The 21,418-nt window shown below is 33.0% G+C and overlaps 3 protein-coding genes and 2 pseudogenes across 3 annotated transcripts; 2 read left to right on the forward strand and 3 right to left on the reverse strand.

The window, feature by feature from the left end:
• Nucleotides 1-10,023: 10,023 nt before the first annotated feature.
• LOC112033251 (dirigent protein 22) lies at nt 10,024-10,837 on the reverse strand. Its single transcript, XM_024066023.2, is given in 3 exon segments — nt 10,024-10,618; nt 10,621-10,731; nt 10,734-10,837. Coding segments are annotated over 3 exon segments (558 nt in total). The 5' UTR covers nt 10,819-10,837; the 3' UTR covers nt 10,024-10,256.
• A 1,986-nt stretch (nt 10,838-12,823) lies between these two features.
• Nucleotides 12,824-13,769, reverse strand: LOC112033250 (dirigent protein 21). Its single transcript, XM_024066021.2, has one exon. The coding sequence runs from the start codon at nt 13,670-13,672 to the stop codon at nt 13,112-13,114; it is 561 nt and encodes a 186-aa protein (XP_023921789.2). The 5' UTR covers nt 13,673-13,769; the 3' UTR covers nt 12,824-13,111.
• A 1,249-nt stretch (nt 13,770-15,018) lies between these two features.
• Nucleotides 15,019-15,595, forward strand: LOC112033245 (dirigent protein 22-like; annotated as a pseudogene).
• Nucleotides 15,596-17,656: 2,061 nt separating this feature from the next.
• Nucleotides 17,657-18,503, forward strand: LOC112033244 (dirigent protein 22). Its single transcript, XM_024066014.2, has one exon. It carries the CDS (start codon nt 17,823-17,825, stop codon nt 18,372-18,374), a length of 552 nt encoding a protein of 183 aa, XP_023921782.1. The 5' UTR covers nt 17,657-17,822; the 3' UTR covers nt 18,375-18,503.
• A 10-nt stretch (nt 18,504-18,513) lies between these two features.
• Nucleotides 18,514-20,038, reverse strand: LOC112025613 (GRAS family protein TF80-like; annotated as a pseudogene).
• Nucleotides 20,039-21,418: the final 1,380 nt, after the last annotated feature.

Genomic DNA, 21,418 nt, shown 5'->3' on the forward strand with positions numbered 1-21,418 from the left:
TTCATGAACACAATTATCTTGGCATGGTTTACACCTAATCTTAAATACATGACTTTTTAGAGTAATTTATAACCTTTAAGAAAACAATAATCTTTTAAAAATCAACTATTTATGTATCAAAAAATAACTTCCACAAGTTATGATCCACTGTATCTCATCTTATTTTAATTAAAATAAAATAAAAATTCATTCAAACTTGATCACACGTACATGTGCCATATGTGCTACATGACACATTCACAGTGCTAATACTAATAGCTATAGATATTCGAAAAGGAAACCATTAATCATACGAAATTGGATCTTCTCCCTTAATTTTATGAAATGGAGAGGATATAATACTAATCTATTATGAAATACCTGGTACAGTAGACACGACAACCGGTGGTCTTTTGAAGCCGTAAAAGTTGATGAAAATGTGGTAGTTTACAATATAGAAGTAGAACTAAGAGCATTTGCAATGAGCTGAACAAATGAGCATTTGCAATGAGCATTTCCAATTGTTGGAATACAACAGCTCTGCTAAATAATTTCTCTTCAATTTGTTATTTCCTTCACCAACGGCTCACTCTTTCTACAGTAAAAAAGAAAAAGAAAAAAAGAAGGGAATAGAAGAAGAATATTTATATGAAAATATAACAACAAAAAAGAGTAGTTTATGAGTTTCTAGCAAAACTTTTGTTAGAAATTTGTTGAGTTCTTTGCCATCTTTTCAAGTATATGCCCTAGGCTAGAGATTTTTTTTCCTTCAAAGTTTAGCTATAAAATTAGTTGTAACTTTAGGTTACAACCTTACTCAATAAAATAAATATTACCACATATTTTAAAAATCTTACCGTTGAATTACTTATTCTTTATACTCTTAATACACATGTCAAATTTTGTATCAATCGAATATTATTTACTATGTGATCTATAAAGTTATATTTTATGCATAATTTTAAACTATAAAAACTTACAATTTAAACAATTTTTTGATCACATAGTTATTGATTTTTAATTTTTTAGAAATTTTGTAAGCATGGAGAATATAAAAAGAAGATGTGATTCAATGGTGGATTTGTCAAAATTAACTTCAAATAAAAATATATTTAGTAAAGTTGTAGCTTAATACTACAACTAATTTTGTAACTAAACTTTGTTATTTTTTTTTACTTCATGTTCTTTTTGTGTTTCCATCTTTCTACGCATTTACTGCTTCATCACAAGCCATAAGTGACCAACCAAAAAGATTTACGATTTAATAAAGAAATGTAAATAATATATCTTATACAACTTTTTCTGCTTCCAATCTTTCCATATTCAAATTGTTACAGCCATTATCAACTAATCTTTCTATATAGTGGAATCATTTATGGTGTTTTGTTTAAAGAATCCCTCAAGCCCCTTGTGGAGAAGAGGAGCCACTCCACTTCTATTTGCATGACACCGTTACTGGCAAAACCCAATTGCTGTGAGAATTGTTAGATTACCACACCAATTCAACGATAGCTGATGACCCATTAACCCAAGGGCCCAAATTCACAACAAAGCTTGTTGGAAGAGCCCAAGAGATATATTATGGCTGCCAAAAATGGGAGTAGCATTAGCATTTTTGGGAGGGGAACCTTGTGTTAGAAGTAGTGAGACCATTGTGCTGCAGTTGTCATCTTATAAGTATAAATACTTGTGAGATATGGAAGGTAAGAGCTGAAGTTCAAGACTTCAAAAAAGAGTTTTACACACATATACACTTAGACTATGTTAAAATAGAATTTCTATCTTGTATAAAAAAATAAAAAAAATAATATAAAAGTGGTGAGAGAAATGCCAATTATTGGAGGTACTGGAAAGTTTTAGCATTCAACTTTGGCAATCCCCATAATTCATATTGAATACAAAATTATCAACCTCAATATATTATTCTATTCTTAAATATTAATGAACATAAAAAAAATTATATTGTTCATTATAAATCAATACAAAAGTATCCAATACAAAAACATTACGCATCAAAATTATGGTTGACAATCTTTCAAGGAATAAAGATAGCAATTCAATATATTACCATATAGCAATAAAAAAAAAATGAACAACAAAATCTTAATTCACAAAGAATATGCATAAAACTTATTAAAAATCTAAAAAAAAAATCATATTATAAATAAATAAATACCCGTGTGTGTGTAAATATATATATATATATATAAACAAAGAATAAATCTGGGCACCTATACAGTGCAGAAGAAAAAAAAAAAGAAAAAAAAGAAATCATAAGGCATATCCACACGTGCTTTCTTGAAGGCTAAAATATATAATTAAACAAAATAATAATATTGGTTAAAAAAATGATGATGACTGATAAGAGAGAGAGAGAGAGAGAGAGAGAGAGAGAAGAAAATGCATCCTGCATATTCACTTCAGCAAAGAGTCAAAGATATGATGCTGCACCTAGACAAAAAAAGGGATTAATAGTTCTGTTGAGATAAGAGTTTTTGTGTTGAGAAGAAAGAAAATGGGCAATGAGCTGGCATTGGCAGCAGCTGCAACACTAAAAGCTTCTTCCTTGAGTTAAGAAAGATGATAAAAAAAAAAAATTTGAAATTATGTTGGGAAATAGGCTGTTAGTGATGAGAGTTAGTTATAATTCATTGGGTTATAAATTTTTTGGATAGTTGAGAAGACAAACGGTTACTTTGGACTAACAATAAATCTTTGGAATAATTGGGAGAGACTTGTAATAAAGTTTTGGACAATTAAGGAAGAAGCTTGGGGGGCTATATATATATATATATATATTAGAGAATTTCATCCAATGATAACTATTTTTAGAGAGTTTCAATCGATTTTTGGTATAGACGATAATTTAATTTCCGAATAACTCTTATTCAATTATTAGAAATTTTGTCAATTGAGTTAACTGGAACCCACGATTATATTCTATTACTAGTATAACTATAGGAGAAAATAAAAATTTTGGGAGAGAAATGTAGCTCCGCCCCTGGACTCAACTACAGGGCTTTGGTACACGAGCATGTTAAATCAGACAAAAGGCTGACCAAAGCCTCAACTAGTGTTTGGGCCCTTTAAAACTTAGTACTCAAAGGTCCAGCCAAAGTTTAACTATTTAGATTCGAAGGGCCCAATTGGGAAGATGCCTTTTTAAAAATGCAACTATTTTATTTTTATGAACCCACCTTATTGTTTCTCAAAAGACAAAGACCGGCTATGAAGCCCAAGCTCAAGATGCTTAAGAAAATCAGCAAAAAAAATTAGTACCAGCCCAGCCCATAAATAAGTAAACCCTAATTCCCTCACCAACACAATCAGCATAAGTGCAATCATTATAAGTGCGGCAAAATAGCCAGCCCGGGGTTCAAATGAACAATCCTAGCCGGAAAACAAAAATTATATAGGACAAAATTTAGTTATAAAATTAATTGTAATCTAAGATTACAACCTTACTTAATATCTTTTTATTAAAAGTAAATTTTGACAAATCCACAATTGGATTACAACCTTCTTATATCCTCCATACTTGCAAAATTTCTAAAAAAATTAAAGATTAATAACTATGTCACCAATAAATTGTTTAAATTGTATATTTTTGTAATTTAAAATTATATATAAAATATAAGCTTATAGATCATATAATAAATAACATCTGATTAACACAAAATTTGACATGTGTATTAAGAACGTAAAATACATATAATTTAACAGTTAGATTTTTAAAATATGTACTAATATTTATTTTATTGAGTAAAGTTGTAACCTTAGACTTCAATCAGTTTTGTAGTTAAATTTTTTCCAATTATAAATATATATATATATATATTTTTTTTTTTTTTGACTCACCCCTAAAATAAAATTTTGAACACCCTAATTCTAAATTTTGTTTAATCACAACTAAAATAAGCTTAAATATGATTATTTTAGTGCTACTTTCACAATATTATTTTCACAATAATTTTATAATCAAGATTAAGTGGCAAGTTATAATTGGTTTTTATCTAGACCCACAATTGACATCACTTTTTTACATATCTTTAACAACTTACTACCTAGATTTTTTTTTTTTTTTTTGTGAAAGTATTGTGTCAATAGCTCTACTCTTAAAATTGCTCATTCGTTAAAAATAAATAAATAAATAAGCTTTCTCTTTGAATTCTGGCTTAATTTGCCTTCGTCGGTGGAATGAAATTTTTTTTTTCTTCATCATCAACAAAAAATTCACCACTCTCAGTACCAAAAAAAAAAAAATTACACCACCTGTACAACCAACCAATATGTATCTGCATTTGTGATTCTTTCCTCATACCTCATTCTCTCTAGCTCTCTTTCTCCATTCTATATTTTCTTTCTATCTAATCAAGTAGTTTGATTTTCAAGTCCAAAATTTTTTTAATGCTCGCTCTAATTCCAAGAGAATGACCACATATATAGTTAAAAAGTCATGCACTTCAAAAGCAAAAATTTATATCAATTATTATTTTTTTCTTAGTTTCACGTTTACTCTTAGTCCTACTCCTAAGTGTGTTACTATTCTGATTCTCAAAAAAAAAAAAAAAAGTGTGTTACTATTCTTCTTTATTATATATATATATATTGAGAATCCTTTATTATATATTTTGGTTTAATTGATATAACACATAAATATAATAAATTATTATTATTAGACAAAAATGTATAATTAGTTATTTAATAGTATTTATTTATGCATTCAATGAATGTTCTTTTACCAATCTTTAAACTATTAATTATTATTTTAGGCTATTGTACAATATAATTGTATTGTATACTAAATTGAATTCAAAATACTATTTTAGATTAATTAAAGTTGTATATATAGAAAAAAATAATAATCATTTTATTTTTTACTCTCCACAACAATTTCTAACTCCGGTGCTATTGACCCTCTTATAAAAAAATTCTGAAGTAGTCACTGAACCAAACACTCAAACACCAAACCATGAGAGAGGCTGAAGTTGGACTGAATCTGAAACCCTCACCAGTCATTGAACCACCATGGAAACACGGGTAGGAAAAAGATGAAGACGTCTGGTCAGCACCATCGTGTGTTTCACAAATTGCTGCCATCCCTACAAAAGAAACTTGAAAATAGTCGTTTCGATGTCCTCACACAATAACCATGTGCACAGTAATTTTATGAGGAGAAATCCATCTTTTTGTAAGTTTTATGGTTTAATCTCTCTACCCTGAGTGAAAAGGAGGCTCACAAGTCTGAGCTTCCTTTTTGCCCATGAACATTGGAGAATTGAGATGTTGGACCTGTGGCACCGTCACCAATATTGATTACCACGATGAAACTTGTGTTACTTGTACTGACTAATTTATTTTGTAGTGTTTATCCTCTATTATCAATATAGGTTAGGGTTAATTATATTCTACTTTACATGTTAATATAGGGGTTAATTTTAGTCTAGTTAAGACTTTGTTTACCAGTTTGTTAAATGAGGAGCTATAATTCATTAAAAAAATAAAATAAAATAAAACTGAAAACGTGAGCAGTGAGCTACTAATTCCAACCTTCCAAGCTTGGTGATGCTACCTCCACTCTACTTTTCTTGTGCTGGCTAGTAGTAGAAACTCTTTTCATTTTATTTTATTTTTATTTTTGGTTTTCAGCTGCTTCCATATGGATGGAAAATCAAAATGGAACACTTTGGGTAGCATTTTTTAACTAGGAAGCACCTACACGGATACAGGTATTGGTGCAGCATAGCACCACGGTAATTTTTGAAAAAGTAGAATACGGGTGCGACAGTATACATTTATTAACTAATTATTAAATATATATTTTATTATATATTTTATTTATATTTAAATATTATATATATATATATATATTGTTAGTAATTAATAAAAAAATGTTATTACTCATTGCTATTCTTAAGCCAATTGATATAAATTAATGAATGTAACATCATTTAATGAAGGTAATATAGTGTTTTAAAAGAAATATCATAATAATAAAGTGATTAAATTGGTTATTTTAAAATTCAAGTTAGGGTATTTTTGTAAATAAACAAACATTGTTGGGGCTAGGATTCTAGGAAGCTTCGATGAAGCTCCTTTTTCACTTAAACCACACTCCACCATCTGCCACATGCAATGACTTCTCCACTTCTATTCTACTTTATTTCAAAATCTCATCAGTTTTACAACTTAAAATATCTCTTCACTCCCTTTTTTTTTTTTTGAAAGTTTCAAAGACCCAAACTTTAAGTGCAAAATTGTAAAAGAAAGTTTCAAATGCAACCAAAACTTGAGCTACCTCCACCACTGCTCTAAATTTTTGTTCTACTATTCTTTTTTTTTTTCTTTTTTCAAATCATTTGGTAGCACCGTAGCAAATTTGATTTGAAGTTTAAAATTCAAAATTTTAGGCTTTAAAATTTTTTTTGGTGTGGGATGTGCGTGCAGCCACGTCCAGGCCGCACCATGCGTTCTAGTCGTGGCCTACACAGATGTGGCTACCATTTAGCAAAATAGGAATGAGATGAATACAATAATTTTCTTATTGGAATTTTCTCTCTTATTTGAACTTTGCTTGTTCAAAAGATTTTATTTTATTTTTTCAAAAAAAAAAATAATGAATAGTTTTAAAACTTCTTCTTTTCAAAAATAAGATTTTTCTTTAACAAAAAATCAACACCTTTTCCAAACTTTCCTTTCAAAAATAAAATAGAGCTAACATTTCAAAACTTGTGTATGCATTGCAATTTAAAACTTTTTCTTGGAATAGCATTGTTGAGAATTTGTGCCCATGGTTCAATCTCCATTAAACTCATAGGCACCCATCAAGCTTACATAGCCCCTTTCTTTGCTTTGGTACTAACATATTTTTATTGTCATCTTTTTGCATGGTAAAAATGAGAAAATTATGGATGACAATAAGGTGTTATCCTTCCAACTCCCTTTCTTTATTTTTTATGTTTTACTTGTACGTAGTAGTTAGTATTCACGTTCTATCTATCTAGTAAATATTTTATTCACATGCTATTGTATATTATTCTTCTATTTGCATGCTCCTTCACATGCTATTTATGTATATATCTCACATGCTTTGATTGTAAATATTCTTTGACTTAAATATTCACATGTTATGTTATACATAAATAAATACTCACATGTGTGTGTGTGTATTTTGTTTGTACAAACTTTTTTTAAATCGAAATGCCAAGTATCTATTTTCTTTACTTAAAAGATGCAGTTTGGATTAAATTAAAATGAGGTACTATCCTTTGGATAGGCGTTGTGGGGTGTCTAACACCTTCCCCATACGTAACCAAACTTTCAAGTCTAAGATTTTTGGTTCAAGACTTTATGTTTACCTTAATTAATAAATCCTTACAATATGTTTAGTTAATTAGGTTACTTAAAATGAATTAGATGAATAGGTGACCAATCAAGCTTAATACAATATCAATGGTTGGTGCCGAGTCCTAAAATAAAATTAAGAAAAAGGGATTCACACGCACACACCTCACCCTAGAAACACAATCACACAAAGAGTCACGTTGCCAAAGACCCAATGTGCGATAAACCAAAAGAAATAGGGAAAAAGCCCTAAACCAGCTTTTCTTTTCCCTTTTTTGGGACGTTCACACTAATCATTGAAAAGTATTTAGGTATGATTAGGTGTTGTTAGCCACCCTAAATGCTGAAAAAGTTTTTTTTAAAAATTATTAGGAAAATATTTTACATCAAAGCAATTAAGGCCTTAGGGTGTGTTTGGTAGAGTGGAATTTAGGAATGATAAAAAAAATAAATAAATAAATAAAGGAGAGAAAATGAAGAGGGAAAACTTTTAGGAGGTTGTTTGGTTAGAAGGAGGAGAAGAAAATGATGGTGGGGCTTGGGTGTTTTTTCCCTGGCCCACCAAAATTTTTTTTCCCCAAAATGGGGAGAAATTAAACTTGGTAGGGGAAAATTGATGGCTGAAATTAAACTTCAAAACATTGCTTTTTTTTTTTTTTAGCCTTTTGCTTTCCTCGGTGTTTGCCTCTTCTATTCTTTTATCTCATTTTTTAATACTTTCTTGGGACATTGCCGCATTTTTTTTTCTTCTTCTTTTATCTTTTGATTTCCTCAGCTGTGGCGTGGTGCCTTGTTTTGTTTTTTTGTTTCACTAGACATGATTTTTTTTTTTTTTTGTTAATAAATTTGGATAATTGCTTTTTTTTTTTTTTTTGAACAGATTAATTAGTCATTCCCCTTGTGTAATTTTGTTAATATAATAAGGGTAAATTAAGTAATTTACTTGGTCAATAGTTTATGTACTCTACTCTCCCTCCAAATCTCTCCAATTTGGGGGAATTAAAATTGGGGGGCTAGAGGGAGTCCAAACTCCTCCAAACTCCTCCAAACCCCTCCCCTCATTCTTTAAAAAACTTCCAAATAAGGTAATTGCATTACTCTCCCTCCCTCTACTCTACTCCCCCTCATTTTTTAAACATCCAAACATGCCATTAGAGATTCTTCTATTTTTTCGACTACTTCCTTTTATTTTATAACAGCTATGACATAAGCTTTCAAATGATTTATGGCATAGGCAGTTGCATTCACCAAAAGTGATGAAAGAAAAGGAAAGCTATTGCTTTCATGATTCTGGGATTCTTCAAATTTTATCAAAGATGGCTCTCAGCCTCACAACAATAACCATGAAGGGAAATGGATTGTTTAATTGTGAATACCTATCTGAAAACATGTGACATGACATGTGAAATGAGTAGCTCAGAGTGAGCTAGGTGTTTAAATTTGCTCAAGGAAATTAAGCTCCTCTTATCAAGCTGGTGACAAAAGCATGACCCTGGAGTGCCTAAGCTAATAAGATAGTCGTTTTTTAAGTAGCAAATTACACCAACTTCCCAAAGGCCTAAGGTTTGAAAATATATAAAAACCCCGCTCATTTAAAAATGACTAGTGGCTAACAACTGAAATTAATATTTCTATTATTTAATTTTTTAATTTTTTGGTTATATAACCAATCTAATTAGTAACTTTTATTATTTTGAAGTTATTTTTCTGAGAATTTAATTTGAAAAATATGTACTTAGACTCATTTGTGATGGACATAAATGTTCATATAGAGCTATTTGTTACATAAATCAAAACATCAAAGGATAGGAATTTGTTTATGAGCGTAGGAGAGAGTTCTTGACATTTTCCAAAACCTCAAGTGAAATTATAGTTGTTGAACGCGGCCGAAATCCAACCTCTAAGCCCAAACCATACATATATTTCGACCTTCTGTTAACCCAAATGAAAGTGAAGGAAGACAGCTACCATAATTAAAACCATAATTCGCAACCTAAACACAAGATCTCCACTTTTGTCATTGGAGTGCTGTTTTTAAACCATATAGATGGCAAAAATCTTCAAGTGACCTTGAAGTAATTGTGAGATCGGTTTTGTGTTCAACAATCGACTTTTTAACGTTAGATTACTGTGAAGATGAAGGCTAGATCTGCAGTTACAGCAGGAGAAGGGATCTCAGATACCATGTTTGTTTACTTGTATTAGAGGTCTTATAAGTCAACGTGTATCACAACTTTTTATAGTGGATTTAACGAGTTGTACTAGGTTTTTCTTAGAGTGTTTACCTTGTTAGATTTTCACCTCGTAAACAATTCATCATCTCATGTGTGAATGCGTGATTGCTCTTGTTGCGTTTGATGTACTGCTTTATCAAACCACCATTGAAACTGGCGAGGTAACTACTTCAACTATAATTGTAAATTTGTTAAAACGGTTAGCGGAACTAGGAGCATAAACAGAATTTTTGGTATATTGGGGCTTGTTTGGTACATGTATTTAAACACATGTTTTTAATTTTTAAATAACATTACACGTATTTTCACATATTTTTTTATCCATATGTATTTTCAAAAAATACAAACAACATTATTAAAACAATATTACAAATGGCCTAAATTTGGCTGAGAAACTGTTTTATAGAAGTTGATGGATCACGAATACTTGTCTCTCTAACATGTGACATACCTCATTGTAGTTACATAAGGTAGAGTAGTCTTGATGAGTAATATACTCGCAATTTTCTGAGGACCTAACCAGTTACTCGTTTTAGAATAGATAAACAATATTTGTTAATTGAGAATAGGCCTTATTCTATTGTTACTAGGGAAATGACAATACTTTCCTATAGTAGAAATACAGACATGCATGCATGACTGACTTGGAATAAAAAAACAACTCTCAAACAATATTGATTACTGAAGAACTTGGAACCCTCAGAAATGCAAGACAGACACATTGTATTCAACCACAGCATTTCCGGTCTTTTGGTTGAACTGAACTGTCTTCGCCAAAGCGTAGCCCCGAGCATATCGGAAAACTCCACTTCCTCCAACAATTGGCATTTCCCTGACCCTATCAAGAATCGGATTACGTCCAAGAATGCTAAGTGCACTCCCATTATAAATACCTTTCAAGAAAGCGAAATTCATCACCACAAGCAAACCAATGTCATGCTGAGAAGCCAATGCATAGATGCCCTGTGCTCTTCCCACGAGCTTTGAACTTGCCTCTGGCCCTTCTGTCAATGGGTCATCTGCCATCATAGTAGTGCCAAATGACCTTTTTGATGGCCCAGCGGCCCAGCGATTCTAATGGCAGTCGGGTTTGTGCCATCAAGGGTGTCATGGAAATAGAAGTGGAGGTGGGTCAGTTTCTCCATGCGCTTTGTCGATATGTCCATGGGGGTTGTTCTGAGAATACTCCATTGATGGTGGTGAAGAAGGAAGTTGAGAAGAGCATGAGACAGAAGGAGAAAAAAGTGAGAACAGAAGCCATATTGAAACAGTTTTAATTTCTTACTGTATTGTTTAGTGGTGGAGGAGAGTATTTATAGGGTAGTAAAAAGTGGCTATTAGATAAGTTTTAAAATGGTTTGTGGCATATGATTCGCAACTGCATTCACCAAAAGTAATGAAGGAAAAGGAAAGTGAATGCTTTCATGATGATTCTCGGAGGCTGCAAGTCTTGTTGATGAAGATGGCTCTCACCATTAACAATGATGGTCATGCTTTTGTTCCGAGAAATAGAGTTCTGCTGCTCAAGCTGGTAAACTGCTAAATGCGTGGATCGAAAAGCTCATGACAAAAGCATGACCATGGATTGCTAAGATAATCATATATTCTTCTATTTGCTAATCTTGATATGCTAGTATTCCAAATCATGTTAGTGAGTTCATCTTCCAGTTAAGAGATGGCCTAGCCTAAAAACATGGCTTTTTTCATACCTTCCAATGTTTTGATAAATTTGGCTAGTCTTTCATTTCATAATTTCATTGTTATCTCAGTGTTACATTGTTAACCAGGTTTGATTAACTTCATGGTGATTTTTATTTTTTTATTGCACTTTTCAACCTTATCATGAAGTGAGATCTTGGTCCTTCGCACATGTTAATCACAAAATTTGAACTGGAAAATCATTGCATTAAGCTTCAACCATAGATGATAGGTGCATATTTAATCATTTAAATGAGAAAAAGGTTGAATTGCATGTGTGTGGTATTTCATTTAAATGGTTGGTACCAAATGCAGAACCGAAAAAAAAAGTTTCACAGTGAAAGCAATTGTTTATTTATTGAAAGTTGGCAAAAGTACAGTCGTACCCCAAAAAAAAGTGAGAGTTTAATGAATTGTACACAAATAAATAAGTTAACATACTAAAATGCTAATATCCAAAGCCAAACTCACAGCTTAGGACTAATTTTGGTATTGAATAGTTGAATTTGTAGGGTATGGTGTAAAGAAGAAAAGCAATTGGTATAGCTTTCTCTCAAGTCTCCAATGCACCGGAAAAAACAAAAAATTCCCCTTTTGTACACTAGTGTGGCCCATTCTTGGAAGTAATGATCAAGCAGAGTTAAATGATCTCCATAGGCAGTAGAATATTCTGATGATCTGATGTGATTGTTCCCAAATTTGGAGTGTTAATTATGAGAGTCTAAATTGGTCCCCGGTGTATGTGCTTTAATTGGAGAATACTGGTTCAAGACTGAGATTCTCCATTGTGGTGTCCATACCACTTTTCTTTTTGCCTCAGAGGAAACAAATGATTGAAGATGAGCGTGCGATTGAAGATGAGCATGCTTGCTTCATAAACAAGGCTATATAACTTTATTTTTGGCAGCTTTCTTTAATTTTGCTTGTATGTAACTTCATGTAAGTTGCTACAACTGCATAGTGANTTTCAAAGGGAGTCAATATTAGGAGAGTATTTTGTGTATCGATTGCAAATATATAATCCATCTTACTTGGGATTCACTGTATGAGAAAGGTATTGTGTGCAACCATTTCATAAAATATAAATCCAACAAGTAAATTTCAAAAATTTTGCTAAAAGAGAAGGATGATGGTATATAGGTGCAATATCATGTCAACCTTAGAATTAAAATTAGTACTTGACAAATATATATGATGATAATGAGTATGCATAAAGTCACACTCATTCTCGCTCTCTAATCACATGAGATTATGGTGAGCATGAGATTTTTTTTTTTGGGAAAAGTATGAAAGCTAAAGCTTTGAGTAAGAATTAAGGGAAATATCATTTGGCATCACATGCTTGTTATTGACTAGAAGAATGCTGTTTTTTTTTTTGGGACTGAAAATGTAGATATATACGCATATTGAGTAAACATAATTTGTGTTTATACCAGTTTATTGTTCGACTAGATCTGTAAAGAGAAGACTGTTCAAGCATAATACAAATGAATTTGGTCGTTGAAGAGATTACTCAGTAGTTAGAATAGACATTTGGTTGGGAATTTAAATGTGGTAGACAAGGCATATATATAGAATTTCACTAAGTTTAATTGCAACAATATATCTGAGGCAACCATTGCGCCCAATACAAAAGACTACGGTACTCATGAAAGCAAGTATATAAATAAAAACATAACCAAGAAAGCACAAGGAAATATCAACGTCCAATGACCTCTAGCTTATCTCGCACCTCCTTCTCTTATAAGTATTAGAAGAGTGAGAATGCAAATTTAAGATCCATTGGTACATGTAACTTGCCAAAAGAAAAACATCAAAAACTACTACTGCTATTGATCGAATGTGGCTATGTCATGCTAAGCCCGCACATAAACATTGTACTCAACAATGGCATCTCCTGTGCTAAAATCAGCTGAAATTGTATGTGCCAATGCATAGCCACGAGCAAACCTGAAAAACCCATTACCTCCAACAATAGGCATTTCTCTCTGATCATTAAGCACTGCATTTCTCCCAAGAATGCTAATGCACTCCATTATACTTACCTCCAAGAAAACGAAATTCATAACCATAAGCAATGCCATATCATTTTGAGCAGCCATGGCATAGAGGCCTTGAGCTTTTCCAACTAGTTTTGATGTGGGTTTTGGCCCTTCGGTTAGTAGATCATCAGCCATCATTGTGTTGCCAAAGTTCCCAATAAAACTGTCTGGTGGCCCTGCAATTCTCACAACACTTGGGTTTTTGCCACCTACAATGTCATGGAAGTAGAAGTGGAGGTGGGTCATCTTGTCATCTCGCTTTATTGCTATGTCCTCTACGACTTCCTCAATAAAAACTCCATTGATTGTATTGAAAAAAATAGAGAAGTGGGTGAAGAAAAGGGTGAAGACAGTGAAAGAGAGGAAACAAGCCATCTTTGGAATTGTCACTAGCACTGTTCTATGTCTTTTTTAGTAGGAACACATTACACATGTATCATTTTATAGACTAGGCAAAGGACAAAGTTGATTTTCTTACCATTATTTAAGTTACATGAACTTTTAAAAAGGAATAGCCTGCAGGTTGATGCATCTTGAAGAAACCATTCCTTTTGTTGGCCTTTTTATGGCTTTCAAGATATCGGGGAAAGTTGTTGTAACTTTGAAGAAAGAATGATTATGCTTCCACTCATCACAAGAAATCCATTAATTACACGCAAAATGAGTCTCTACCATTTTTAGAAAACCAACATGTTTCTTCCCCTTCCCCCTTTTAATTCTTTGGCCTCATCCTCATTCCTCACCCAAGGAAAACAACGAAAGAAGTAAGAATTAAATCTCAACCCTAATGCCGTACTAACAAAAGAAATTTCATTCAATCTAAGGGTCCGTTTGATTTGAGGGGTGAAAAAGTGGAAGGATAGAAAATAGTAGGAGAATAGAAAATATTTTAATTTCTCTCTTTTTTGTTAATTTGGGAGTGAAAAAATGGAGGGATGGGACAAGTGAGCTTGTATAAATTTACTCATATATCCTTGTTAAAAAATGATGCTCAATTAAAACAAAAAAGTGACAAGCAACCCTCCCTTACTAATTTTAAAAACATCCAAATAAGGTGGAGGTGAATCATTCTCCTCTACTCTCCTCCCCACTACTCCCCTTCCCTCTACTCCCCTCTACTCTCCTCCCTCTCTAAACTTCCAAACAAGCCATAAGTGATTGTATCTAGAACTTAATATTTAAGCGGTCGTCCACTCCTTTTAATACAAAACTGTGTCTATTCTTTGAAATAACTTCATGTATATATATAGCAATATCAAGTCAGTTAGTCTGAAGGAAATAGATGAAGTACTTCACTGATTGGGAGATGTTGCTGTAATTGAAAGCCTAAGAAAATTGCTGCTGAAGGCCGCAACATAACAAAAGGCTGAAAATTGGATATAATGTCCAAGTTATTCAGCCGAAATAGGCCACACTGCCGAAGTTACTCAATTTCCAACAATAGCCACTTTTTGGTTTTTACCACCTATAAATAACTTCCTTTACAACTAAACAACACACAGTAGGAAATTAATTTGAGAAAATGCTAATAAATACTCTTAGGACAATGGTTAATAATCTATTTAAAGAACATTTTTATGTGAAAAGAGAAAAAAAGTAATTAATGTTTTGACAATTTTTTTCATTTCTTATAAAATTTGTGTTAAAACTTTTTTAAAATAGATTGTTAACCATAACTCTAAGGGCATCTATTAACATAATTACCCATTAACTATTTCAATATGGCTTCAGTTCTCAATTTATTCCCCTTCTATTTCATGCTCTTTTCAACTTCCTGCTTTACCACCATCAATGGAGTGTTCTCATAACAATCCCCCAAGGCCATATCGACAAAACGCATGGAGAAACTGACCCGCCTCCACTTCTATTTCCATGACACCCTTGATGGCACAAACCTGACTGCCATTAGAATCGCTGGACCATCAAAAAGGTCATTTGGCACTACTATGATGATAGATGACCCACTGACAGAAGGGCCAGAGACAAGTTCAAAGCTTGTGGGTAGAGCTAAGGGAATATATGCATTTTCTTCTCAACGTGACTCTGGCTTGCTGCTTATGTTGATGAATTTCGCTTTCTTGGAAGGTACGTATAATGGGAGTGCACTTAGCATTCTTGGGCGTAATCCAACTCTTGATAAGGTCAGGGAAATGCCAATCGTTGGAGGCACTGGAGGTTTCCGTTATGCTCGGGGCTAGGCTTTGGCAAAGATTTTCGTTTAATCAAAAAACCGGAGATGCTTTGGTTGAGTACAATGTCTCTGTCTTACACTTCAGAGGGTTGCCAGTTCTTCAGTAATCAGTATCATTTGAGTTTTTCATCTTGTTTTTATATTCCAAGTCAGTCATGTCTGTACTCTGTAGTTGTCTTTCTACTGTAGGAAAGTACTGTCATTCCCCAGTAACAATAGAATAAGGCTAGTCTCAATCAACAGATATACTAGTATCTCTATTCTAAAACGAGTGACTGGTTAGGTCCTCAAAAAATTGAAAGTATATTACTCACCAAGACCTAATGTAACTACAGTGGGGTATATTTCATTATCCATAAACTTCCATAAAACATTGTGTCAGGCCGGTCTGTTCGGTCCACTGCGGTCCATTAGCTTCATTTTGGTCTACTTTGGACTATTCAGTCAAATTCGATCCATTTGTTCCACTTCAGTCCACTCTGGTCCATCATCTCTATTTCAGTCTACTTCAGTCCATTTCAGTCCACTTTGATCCATTTAGTCCATTTTCGAACATTTTCTTCTATTCAGTCCACTAAGGTCTATTTGTTATATTTCGGTCCACTTAGGTATATTTCTTTCCACTACGATCCACTTTGGTTCATTAGCTCAATTTCAGCCCATTTTAGTCTGGTTCGGTCTACTTTGGTCCATTCAGTCTAGTTTAGTCTGTTCTTTCCGATTTAGTTCATTTTGGTCCACTTTTGTCCATTCAATTAATTTCGGCAATGCATTGTGAGGAGGTTTGTGTAGAGAGAGGACTTACTTCATTCATAATTTACTTATATCTACTTACTTTTTAAGCCATTCAAGATTTATAGAGATTATTTGTAAGGTGTACAAGAAACAAATTCTTTCTAACCACACAATACATTATTTACAAAGTATCTTACCTTATATAATAATTAAAAGTAAAATGCATTATGTTTCCATAAAAAAACTGACAAAATTTAAAAACCTTTCAAATAACAAATATAATAACTTAATTGAAATATATCGTATAAGCAATAGTTTTTTAGAAAATAATCACATCATTTTAAGAAGGGTTTGGGACTAACACTTATAAGCGTCTTCTAATATTTTCTTTTTACATTTAACAAAAAACAAATATCAAATTTTTCTATGCATCGCGCAAGTCTGCCAATAGTTATTACAAAATCAAAACCCAAAATAACTACAAATAAATCTGTCATAGAATTAGCCAAAATCTAAAAATCCTGAGATATACAAAAGCTCAGTCTACATATTTAAAGGAAACAACTAATAAATAAACAACAGAATGAAATTCTTAAACCTTTCCATATACAAAAGCTCAGTCTACATATTTAAAGGAAACAACTAATAAATAATAAAAAAATAGAATGAAATTCTTAAACCTTTCCATATGCACTTGTTGGAGATGAAAAACTTAAGATTCTTTTGTACAAAAAGGGAAAATAAAATTAACAAATAGAAAGTACAAGGGAAAGAAATCACTGATCCCATGGAAAAATAATCTTAGTTTTACCTCTTAGACTTTCCAAGCTTAAATGGAAAATATGGGATTATTTTGCCAACAAATAACCAAACAAATGGTGAATTAAAATTACAATAACTTCACTTGAGGCTTTGGAAAATGTCAAGAACTCCTTCCTATTCTTGTGAACAAATTTCTATCCCTTAAAGTTTTGATTTATATAATAAATAACTCCATATGACCATTTAATGTCCATCACAAATGAGTCAAAATAAATAACTTTCAAATTAAATTCTCATACAAAATAATAAAACATACTAATTAAGTTGGTTATATAACCAAAAAAATTAAAATTAAAAATAATACAAATATTAATATCAGGTGTTAGTCATTTGTCATTTATAAAACTATGAGGGGGGTTTTTATATATTAATTTCAGATGTTAGTCATTCCATGGTCATGCTTTTGTCACCACTCACCAACTTGACTAGGAGGGTTTTATTACTTGGGAACAAATTTAAACACATGGCTGAGTCTGAGCTACTCATTTCACATATCATGTCACATGTTTCTAGAAGATAAGAGTTCCACAATTAAGCAACCCATGTCCCTTCATTGTTATTGTTGAGAGGAGGCTGAGAGTCATCTTCGATAACTCTCAGAATCATGAAAGCAATAGCTTTCCTTTTCTGTCTTTACTTTTGGTGAATGCAATATTGCTATTTCATATGCCACAAATCATTTAAAAAGCTTATGTCAATGTCACTTTTTTATTTTAGCACCCCATAAATGATCTTCTTTACCAATGAACAACATAGTGGAAAATTAACTGTTACAATATGGCTTCTGTTCTCACTTTCTTCTCCTTGTATCTCATGCTCTTCTCAACTTCCTTCACCATCATTAATGGGGTATTCTCTGAACAATCCCCCATGGCGATATTAACAAAACACATGGAAAAACTGACCCGCCTCCACTTCTATTTCCATGACACCCTTGATGGAACAAACCCGACTGCCATTAGAATTACTGGACCAGCAAACAGATCATTTAGCACTACTTTTATAACGGATGATCCATTGACTGAAGGGCCAGAGGCTAGTTCAAAGCTTGTGGGAAGAGCTCAGGGAATATATGCATTTGCTTCTCAACATGACTCTGCCTTGCTTATGGTGATGAATTTCGCTTTCTTGGAAGGTAAGTATAATGGGAGTGCCCTTAGCATTCTTGGGCGTAATCCTTTTCTCAATAAGGTCAGGGAAATGCCAATCGTTGGAGGCAGTGGAGTTTTCCGATATGCTCGGGGCTATGCCTTGGCGAAGACAGTTTCGTTTACTCCAAAAACTGGAGATGCTGTGGTTGAATACAATGTGTCTGTCTTGCACTTCTGAGAGTTCCAAGTTCTTCAGTATTACATGTTCCAAATCAGTCGTGTTTGTAGCAGTGTGTGTTTCTACTATTGGATAGTAGTGTAATTTTCCTAATAATAGAATAAGGCTATTGGGGTATATCACATGCTAGAGAGACAGATTATTCATTATCCATAAACTTATTTGTCTCAGCCAAATAGAAAAAAGCTCAATCTATAAAACCATTCCGTATACACTTGCAGAAATGAAAAACATATAGACCCCTTTTGTACAAAGAAAAAGAAAAATTACAAACCGAAAGGAAAAGGAAAAGAAATCATTGGCCCCATGGAAAATAATCTCAGTTTTACCTCCAAGCTGAAAGCGAAAATAGGGGATTATCTCGCCAGCAGATAACCAAACATCCATTCTCTTCTTTGACATTATACTGATGATCATAGCTCTGCAATAACTCTTTTGCCTTTATCATACCAAGAAAGCTAAAATGTACCCTCCCAAAACCAGCCAACTCAAGCCTTAAAATCCATTTCTCAAGCTTCTCATGCCTCTCCTTTCTCTCCACTCCTTCACATGCTATGGTGTTTTTAATTTCCTCTCCAAAAACCATCTTCTCAATCTTCTGTCGATCTATCAGTGCTGCTGATACTGTGGAATCCAAACAATCAAAGAGAGCAGCATAGAATTTGAATGAATTTATGACTCTCTCCATTAAAGTAAAACCATTATGGTTTGCTTCCTGCTCAGTTATTACCATCAACTTCGGTGAGAGGCCCTGAAGAGAGCTTAGAAGTTAGAAAGCTCTCCATCTCTGAGGAAACACTTAGAGATAGCGGGGATGATGTGGGATTGTAATCAGGTGCGTCCATGTACAAACTGACCAGATCCTTCTTAAGGAACTCTCGTAAAGGCCGCTGGTTTATATGTAAAACTTTTGGCCGGTTCTTTGATGCCACAGGTGAGTTCCTCAGCATTCCCTCGTCAGTAGCCAAGAGAGAATGTAGCTGAAGCACAGAGCTCATTGCAAGAGCTTCTCCAGTCTTAACATGCAAAATTTCAAGATCAAGATTCTCTAATTTGCTCACTATAGGATTGAATTGAAATCGGATGTTCAAATTGTTTGCTTTTTCCGTCAACTGAAGATCCATTTGCTCTAATACCTCTTTGTTTTCATGAATAGCTGTAATTTTCAAATGGGGTGGGCCCTCTGGTTGTGAACTTAATTTCTGAAGAAGATCAAACCACTGGGCAGGCCCAAATGAATAGAGATCAATAATATGAACTGCCTTCTCCCCCTCCATAGCTTCTATAATTGCCTGATTTGTGATCACATATGCAACCTTTAAGAAGGGGCAAAGCTTAAAGAACAATCTTTGAAGATGAATTTCCTCATAAACTGATGATATTTTTTTCTTATTGAAGGCTTTATGCAGACCAGGTAACTTTTTAAGCATTTTATTAGCAAATGCCTCAATGAAGTATGCCGTAATTTGATGAATTGCATCACCATCAGCAGAGGCAAAATGGGAAATATGCTCAAGACAGATATTAGCACTCTGCATACTATCGGCAGCTATATGGATAGCACATTCATCAAGAAGTTTTATCAACTGCAGAGCCACCTCCCCAGATAGTGGCCTCCTAGATTGTGATCCTAACCCAGGAGATAGTGGCATCCAGGGACCGGATTCAAGGGATGCAGAAGGTCTGCCGTCTTTGGCTCCTGCCATAACAACTGAGAGTAAACTCTATGCAGTGGGAATGGATATCTGAAAATTATTCTAAAACAGCTAGAATGAGATCAGATATGTAGGAGAAATAATAATTGCCACAAATAATAACAGTAAACTATGATTATTGAGAAATTGAGAAAGCTGAGAGAAGGAAGAAAGATATTGAATCTCTCTTTAAGTTGTTTGATTTTTTTTCAAATAATTATAAACTTAATCCAACAAAGGTTAAAAAAAACAAAAAAAGCAAAGCTAAATTTTAAAATTATACTTTCAGGAAAAAGATTTAGTTCTCCAACTCAAAGGAAGAAGTTAAAGAACACACATTGTTTTAAATTTGCTTTCAACAAATTATCACGTGGGTGAATAACCTCCAGCTATGTTTTCTCTTTCCACTTCATTAGTATTAATAGAAACATTTTCACAATTTTTTTCTGTATTTGTTTTAAACGCTACTTTCTGAAAACAGCCAAAAAGGTCAAAAAATAAAATTTCCCATAAATTCCAGAACAGAATTAAACAGAGCCAATTTAGGTTTCTAATCACCTAATATCCGAAAGCAGTTTCAATACAGTGAAACTTTTCCTCCCTATGTCAACAGTATCACAGTATCAGGCAAGTGATCGTGAATTAGAAACATAAACTCCAAGAAACTTCAAACAAGTAGAACAACCAACATGAAAAAAACCAATTTTTAATCCAAATTTCTTCTGCAATTGTATCCAGATTTACATTAAAAATCTGAAAAAAAAAACTATGCCAGAAAAGAAAAGACAATTTTTGTACCTAAACTTTACCCTGCAATTGATTCTAAAACCAAATACCAGAGCTCAATACAAAGTTACCCTAAAAAAAGGTAAAAGGCCAAACAAAACAAAGACAAATAATTAATGGTGCTACTGTAACAGGCAACCTTATTTTTATTCTGCTCCAACATTTTCCCAACAACCAAACATAGCCTGAATGAAACCATGACATAATTCAAGAAAATTTCTAAATTACAGAAAAAGCTCAACACAAAGTTAACCCAAAAAAAAAAGTACAAAGCTAAATGCTTCTAGGTTCCAAAATAACACTAAAAAAAAAAAAGTGTTGAAATTCAACCCCTCGTTTTTTTTTTCTGCTTTAACATTTTCCCTGCAACTAAACAAAGCCTGAATGAAAACCATGCCAGAATTCAATAAAATGTCACCTATTATACAAAAAACAAATAGCATGTGTATTGATAATTGATGATGCCAAAAAGATCACCAGTGAGTCACACGGTTCTTGCATGCTCGAAATAGCACCTGCACAACACAAAAGCTGAAGACCGTAAGAGGAGTACCGGTGTTATGA

The sequence above is a fragment of the Quercus suber genome, unplaced genomic scaffold (assembly GCF_002906115.3).
Source record: "Quercus suber isolate HL8 unplaced genomic scaffold, Cork oak 2.0 scaffold_48, whole genome shotgun sequence".
Lineage (NCBI taxonomy): Eukaryota > Viridiplantae > Streptophyta > Magnoliopsida > Fagales > Fagaceae > Quercus > Quercus suber.

What these genes read in the sequence shown, in the direction of transcription:
- LOC112033250 (XM_024066021.2), bottom strand. Translation starts at nt 13,672, where the DNA reads ATGGCTTGTTTCCTCTCTTTCACTGTCTTCACCCTTTTCTTCACCCAC.
- LOC112033244 (XM_024066014.2), top strand. Translation starts at nt 17,823, where the DNA reads ATGGCTTCTGTTCTCACTTTCTTCTCCTTGTATCTCATGCTCTTCTCA.